Here is a 7528-nt window from a genome sequence, read left to right on the forward strand (position 1 = left end):
TTTAGTTATTATTATTATTTTTTTAATAGGCAATAGCTTATAGCTTGCATAACAGCCATAATTTATGATTTGCTACTTATTAATGCTAGTCAGGGGCATCGTAGAAATCATTTTATAACTGTAACTTTAAATTTTATGACCATTTTGATGACCCAAACATTATTTTTTTTTACTGTTTTCACTGTTTATTTTACTTTTCTGTGAATCGTACTGCAAGTTTTAAATGTGTATATTTACATGATAACCTATGGAAGCCTGTTTCCACCACTGAATAATAAAAAAAAAGGTTATTGCGACTTTATCTCACACTTTTTTCTCAGAATTGTAAGATATAAACTCACAATTGTGAGAAAAACTTGAAATACATTTTTCACAATTGTGAGTTTATATCTCGCAATTCTGACTTTTTTTCTGCAATTTTGAGACTAATGTGTTCTCAGAATTGCGCTCAGAAAGAGTTTCTCACAATTCTGACTTAACTCACATTTTCATGGTAAAGTGAGAATTGTACATTTATATCACACAATTCTGAGGAAAAAAGTCAGAATTGTGGGTTTATATCACGCAGTTCTGAGAAAAAAAAAAGTCATATTTACGAGTTTATAACTCACAATTGAGCTTATATCATGCAATTCTGAGAAAAAAAAGCCAGATTTGTGAGTTTATATCTCACAATTCTGACTTCATAACTCACGATTGCGAGTTTATATCTCACAACTTGGAGAAAAAAGTCAGAATTGTGAGTTTATATCACGTAATTCTGAGAAAAAGTGAGTTTATATCTCACAATTCTTACTTCATAACTCGCAATTGTGAGTTTATATCACCCAATTCTGAAAAAAAGTAAAATTTGTGAGTTTATCTCGCAATTCTGACTTTATAGCTCACAATTGCGAGTTTATATCTCACAACTCAGAGAAAAAAGTAAGATTTGCAAGGCTATATATCACAATTCTGAGTTTATATCACGCAAATCTGAGAAAGTCAGTTTATATCTCACAATTCTGACTTTATAACTCACAATTGCAAATTTAATCTCACAACTCAGAAAAAAGATTTGCAAGTTTATATCATGCAATTCTTGTTGATATTACCCAATTCTAAGAAAAAGGCAGATTTGCGAGTTTATCTCACAGTTCAGACTTTATAACTCACAGTTACAAGTTTATATCTCACAATGCCGAGAAAAACGTTGTGACTTCTGAGAAAAAAGTCAGATTTGCAAGTTTATATGTCAGTGGTGGAAACAGGCTTCCAAAATAATCAGTCACAACACCTAAATGTTTATTTTATTTTATTATTATTATAACAAATTATTTTTTTTTTTTTTTTCTTAGGATTTTTTTTTTTTTTTTTTTTTTGTCTTATTTGCATTTAGGATAATGGCCTGTAATACCTGCTGGAAAAAATTTGCTACCATTAATTTAGTTTTTTTGTTTTAGTAAAAATAAATTTCATTATTCTGTAATTACAAGTTATAAGTTTGTTTTCGCCATTTCATAAACCAAGTAAGATATAAGAGGTCATTTCATTTTTAACCTTGATTATAAGGTTTTTATTGACATGCCTTGTATCTAACAACATTTATCAATGGCAAATTCAGTGTAAAACATGGCCTCTCATGACTAATTGCTTCATTATAACAGTGGCTTTTGAAAGTCCTTTTGAAAGACTTTGCCTTGTATGAGCAGTTCTTCAGAAACACAATGTGTTTGGAAAAGTCGGTGTATATTTGTTCTTATTTCCAGCGCTCGGATAAAAGATCCAGTTGTTTGTAATCCCGATCCACCTGAATTGTTTCAGTGTTCTGACTTTACCAATAGAGACCCACACATCAGCCCACGAACTCTTCCTATACCACAACATGGTTTTCACACACTCTTTTACAGCTCGTTTGAATAGAATTTGAGGATGTATCTCTCCTTTGATCAGCCTCTGTGCTCTATCCCTCCTTTCTCTCCTCTGTCCTTCCTTTTCTTCTCCTCTGCTCTGTGTAGTCACAACTCTTTCACATTTCCACACAAAGTCCAGCCAGGAGAAAAGACCCTTAGTCTTAAAAGCGGCCGCAGACAATCGCACGAGCCTGACTGCACAAAAGCAACAGTAGTTATTCACAGTCTTCAGTCTCAGCAGGTAGACCTGCAGCTGGGTCTTAACAAACAGGATCCACACACACACACTCACAATAATAAAAGAGCTCGTCCATTGTATGTAGAGGAACTCCATGCATTCACTTCTATAAGATACTCTTTCAGTCGTCCCCAGTTAGTGTGTCCGACAATACAATAGTATTCAGTATGTGGCCATTACGGCTGACAATGACGAGGAACCATCTCATACGTCAAAGATCCAGTGGGATTGTTATCTGGATAGACATGCTCTTAATGGATAGCTGGTATAGGATGTAGATAATAAAAATAAACCTGAGACCACTAGAAAAATCATTTTTTTCCATTTCAAATTATATTATCAGCAATTTTAGGTAGTGGTTAAAAGACATTTTGGACAAATTAGTTCACATGGACAGTGTCTACTTGCTTTTCCAATTAGTAACCTCAAAATAGCACAAAATCTTATTCTTACAGCTCCAAAAATTAAATTTATTAAATTCTAACCTCGGTGTTTATTTACTTTTTAACACATTTTTATTATTGTTATTTCCCTGTCTTCAATTTATCAAAATCTGTTTTTGTTTAAGTCCAAAAAATGTAAAGAATAATAGTCAGTTTTTTTGGTTTTAGATGATTTGGTTAATTAGTTAAGGACATGGATATATTTTTTTTTTTCACGTACATTTTTTTCTTACAGGATGAACGTGAAGCCAGAGAAATGGTCAAGAGAGAACAGGATGAAGCTTACCGTGTGTCTCTGGAGGCTGACCGTAAAAAGGTTTGGCAAGATATTACATTTTCTGTTTTTGCTCAGATTATTATTATTATTTTTAATGATTGATGATTTTTTTTTTCTGATAATCCAAGAAGTCCACAATTCTAACTTTAACTCGCAGTTGAGAGTTTATATCGCGAAATTCTGAGGGGAAAAAGTCTGAATTGAGATTAGAGATTGCAATTACCTTTTTTTAGTGTCAGAAACGGGCTTCAATAACAACCAGTCACACACCTAAATTTAATTTTATTTTGCTTAGGATATTTGCAATTTTATTTGCACTTAGGATAATGATCTGAAATACCTGCTGAAAAAATAGCTACCATTAATATTTTTACTTTGTTTATTAAAAAATATTAAATTATTCTGTTATAAGATCTACACGATCCCAGCTGTGGAATAGGGGTCTTGGCTAGTGAAATAATCTGTCATTTTCTTAAAAAAAATATAAATTTATATACTTTTTAACCACAAATGCTCGTATTAAACTAACTCGACCTCGCACATTACATAATCACGTTGGAAAGGTCACATGTGGCATAGGCAGAAGTACTGACCCACTGTTTACAAAGCAAAGAAAGTCAAACGTCCTTTATAAAAAAGGTAAAACAACGGTGTCAGATGATTTTGAAGTTGGAGGAGAAAATGAGATGGAGTTTTTCACCCTACCATACATTTTTGAAACAAAATACACAGACAGGGAACTAACTGCATGACCATTCTAACATGATTACTTATAGAACTACTGCAAGATGTGCATTTGTAGTTTTTTTTTTTTTTTTAAATGACAGATCGTTTCGCTAGACAGGACCCTTATTCCTTGGCTGGGATCGTGTACAGCCCTTTTGAAGCTGCACTGAAACTGCAGTTTGGACCTTCGATCGTTGGCCACCATTGAACGTTTGGAGAAAAATCCTGGAATGTTTTCCTCAAAAACCTGTGAAGTTGTTGAATTATTGCTAGTAATTTTGCCAATTTTTTTTTCAGAGAGAAGCGCAAGAGCGAGAGGAGGCAGAGCAAGTCCGTCAGGAGCGAATCAGGAAAGAGCAGGAGGAGGAACGAGAGGTGAGGTTTACTTTGAGTTTCACCGGTTTGGTGACTGTTTCAATAACACGGTTTATATGACAAGTGCAAAGGATGGTGAAAGGAAGAAAATCTGAGAATGACCCAAAAATAATCACCTTAGAAGCAGGCCATGTAATCATGATCCTTCCTTGTAAAAAGAACTGGAATTCAGAGAAATGTACTAGTTTCCTTGTTTTATTCTATGTAGAGCCCAGCAAAGCTTTGTTGGTTTGCCAAATATGACTTGATTTCCTGCATTATGTGACTATTACTCTGTTGACTATTACTATGTGTTACCAATTAGTTCCGGTTAATTGGTTCAAAAGAGCCATTAATGCTTTTGAAAACATCTTAAATGTTTAAAACCACTGTTTCTCATCCACTGAAGCTGAAAGAAATGAACTAAAAAAATGACAGTTTCACTCGTGTTTCTGGATATTCTAAACTTGTCACTTAAATGGGATTTCATGCTTCATAAGATGACAAATTGCAGTGGCAGTCATAAAGCTTCACTACCTGTCATAACCACTCTCATCAAGCACACAGTTTACATTGTTACACAAATCACATACATATTTGCGATCCGCCCGCGTACTCACGCAGTGTTTGCGCTATCGCCCCGTATACGAGCTGTACAAAACGACAGGTGCACGTCAAAAGCACTGACACTCTCACAAAGACTGCATCAAAAAGTGTCACGGAAAGTTAAATCTCACCTGTAGATGTAGGAGTAAGCAAATATACCTGTTCCCTATCAGCTGATCAGCAGAATACAATACCACCGTATTAACATTCAAATATATTACAGATGGTGCGGTTTAGCGCTTTTTCTAAAGACAGTTTGCAGCACAAAGTGTACTTGTTCATTTAGTGTGCTTGCAAGTTCCACACACACACTCTTTTTAATAAGATATTTGCCCACCAAAAACACAAAAAGCCGCCACACCAGCGCTGCCAGATTATCGTCTGTTTATTCAGCAGCAAATACTAACCGGACCAGCACAGGTGAAACTGCTATATGAGATAAATTGTCACTTTTAGGCTTCAACAAAAGCATGTAATTAGTTCAATCTCCTATTGCCATGCTACCATTCATGTCAGGACGTGGCGTGTAGGCTACAGTATAGACCTTCAAACATACGATACCCTACAATAGCTTAGTTTAGCTTCATTTAATGCTTGTCTTGGACAAAGCTTTTAATATGAGGCATGTTGTGGAGAGGTAAACACAAAGACGACCTGGAGGCGAAGTAATTGTGTCAGATCTGTATGTGTGTGTGTGTGTGTGTGAGTGTGAGCTGTTAACTCAGCAGCAGCCTTGTGTTTTAATGAGAGCATGGTCTAAAGTTGTTCACCTGCTGTCTGTAATGAACCCAAGGGGACAAGAGGCTTGAAACACACACACATTTATACTGATAAAATCACCTGCCCTAAACTACGTTTTTTGCCCCTTTTCTCTTTCGTGCTGAAACGTCACGCCTTTGGACGTGAATCTCCAAGCTGTGAAACGGGTGACATATCTTCGATTCCTGCACCTTAGAGGTCACCTGTTAAGTTTTGTGACATGGTTTGGAGTCGCACACAATCATAATTAACCTCTTGCTCCTAAAGGAAAGATTAGATTTAAATGGCGTACGCTCATATCTGCTGTTTTCAGCAGCTGTTACAGTTTGGCCGTATATGGCGTGCATATATCTGCGTTTCTAACCGTGCGTCATTTTTGTGACATTGTGTGTGTGTAAACAAGGCGGTAAGATGCTCTCCACCTGGAGTCTATCCAAGCACACGCGCACCCTCGCACACGCCCAAACCACAGCACCTCGGTGGGTCTGTGGCGACAATGGGCGCGCTGCAGGGAAACAATCAGCAGAAGTGTATAGCGAAGTAGAGAGGGGAAATGCTCTGTGATTTGGACTCTTTTGTGACCCAGACAGCGCATGAAAGGCCGAGGGGGAGTGGTGATGTCATTATTCTCTGCCGTCAGGTGCTACACACACACTCTGTTTGTTTAGCGCAGTGAAAAGGATGCTCCTTAGTGCCCTTTGTGCGCAGGGACCAGGAAACACACAGACACGTACGTGCACACATACATCTCGAGCAGGGCTGGGGAGAGACGCCGTTCGGCCCCCAGAGGGCTTTTTACACGCGGCCCCTACCTAAGGGAGCGGGGCCGGCACGCGCTCACACAAGCCACCTGCTGCTAATGAGCTACTGTTGTACACTTTGATGAAATATAATTGCATTATGGTGTGTAAATAAAGCCTGCGTGTTTTGTCACAGCATATGCTGCCCAGTGTCACAACAGGAACAACAACTGGAGTTGAAAAGCCCAGAGGAGCGGCAGGTCGTGCTCCGTGTCACTAGAGACGGCGCAATTCCCTCACCTCTCCCACTCGCTTTCGCTCTTGTTCTTTTTAAATGTGTATGTGACTTCTCACTGTTTCCCTCCCCTTCTTTCGTTTTTGATTTGTTTTGTTTTTTTCACAGTGTGATATTTCTATGACGTGCAAAATGGAAAGATTTTCATGTTTTTTGTGGCACTTTCAAGCTGTGAAGGAACGCTAAATTTAGGACCTTTGACGCACGACTTGCGTGCTGCAGTTTCATAAGATCCATGCCTATATATACTATGTGGTTTTCTTGTCATGTTAATATTTAATTGAGCTTTACATCATATTCAAAACAGAAGATATATAAAGGGGTTAGTTAATGAGATACATATCAGTTGTTTTTTCCATAATGTTACCGTTTTGCTGTCTCCTGTGCAGGCTATCCGTCTCTCATTGGAGCAGGCCCTGCCACCAGAGCCCAAAGAGGAAGGCGGAGAGCCAATCAGCAAGCTGCGCATCCGGACGCCAAGCGGAGAGTTTTTGGAAAGGCGGTTCCTGGGCAGCTGTAAACTCCAGGTTCTGTTTGACTTCATCGCCTCCAAGGGCTACCCATCCGACGAGTTCAAATTGCTCACCACCTTTCCACGCAGAAATGTGAGTTCAGACATGCACACAAACTATATACTGTAGATTTATGTAGTTTTCAAATAAATGTATTATAATTTCTGTACATTTAAATTAAATTAAACCTTAAACTTACAATAAAACATGTTGCACTCTTTAAAATAACAGTATGAATAAATGTGAAAAAATACATAAAGATACACTTATAATTTATTGATGATATATTAACCCTACATAATTTCTTAAATAACACACAATAGTAAAATGATTAATAATATCATTATTATTATTATTATTATTATAAGAAATATTGCAACAATTACATATATCATTTTAATCATTGTAATATTTATTATTATTAATTAGTTAAGAAATTATAAATGTTATATACACACACACACACACACACACACACACACATACCGTTACAATAATTATACATTAATGATTTCTTAAAATTACCCTATATATGATGCATTTTATTAAAAAAATTATAAATGGTTTTTATAAACACAATAATAATATTATATAGTTATATAATTATTATTATTATTAATCATTTTAATTTTTGGTATTTAAGAAATGTGTGCGTATATATATAATATAATGTAATATAATAAATA

General features: G+C 36.3%; 1 protein-coding gene across 2 annotated transcripts in view; it reads left to right on the forward strand.

The window, feature by feature from the left end:
* faf1 (Fas (TNFRSF6) associated factor 1) overlaps positions 1-7528 on the forward strand; it is a 98854-nt gene that overhangs the window by 79837 nt on the left and 11489 nt on the right. For both annotated transcript variants that reach the window (XM_073819145.1, XM_073819146.1), the window contains exons 16-18: positions 2809-2889; positions 3874-3951; positions 6720-6935. In XM_073819145.1, the coding sequence (XP_073675246.1) occupies positions 2809-2889; positions 3874-3951; positions 6720-6935 (375 nt within the window). The remainder of the gene's footprint in view (positions 1-2808; positions 2890-3873; positions 3952-6719; positions 6936-7528) is intronic.

The sequence above is a fragment of the Garra rufa genome, chromosome 15 (genome assembly GCF_049309525.1).
Source record: "Garra rufa chromosome 15, GarRuf1.0, whole genome shotgun sequence".
NCBI classification, from domain to species: Eukaryota; Metazoa; Chordata; class Actinopteri; order Cypriniformes; family Cyprinidae; genus Garra; species Garra rufa.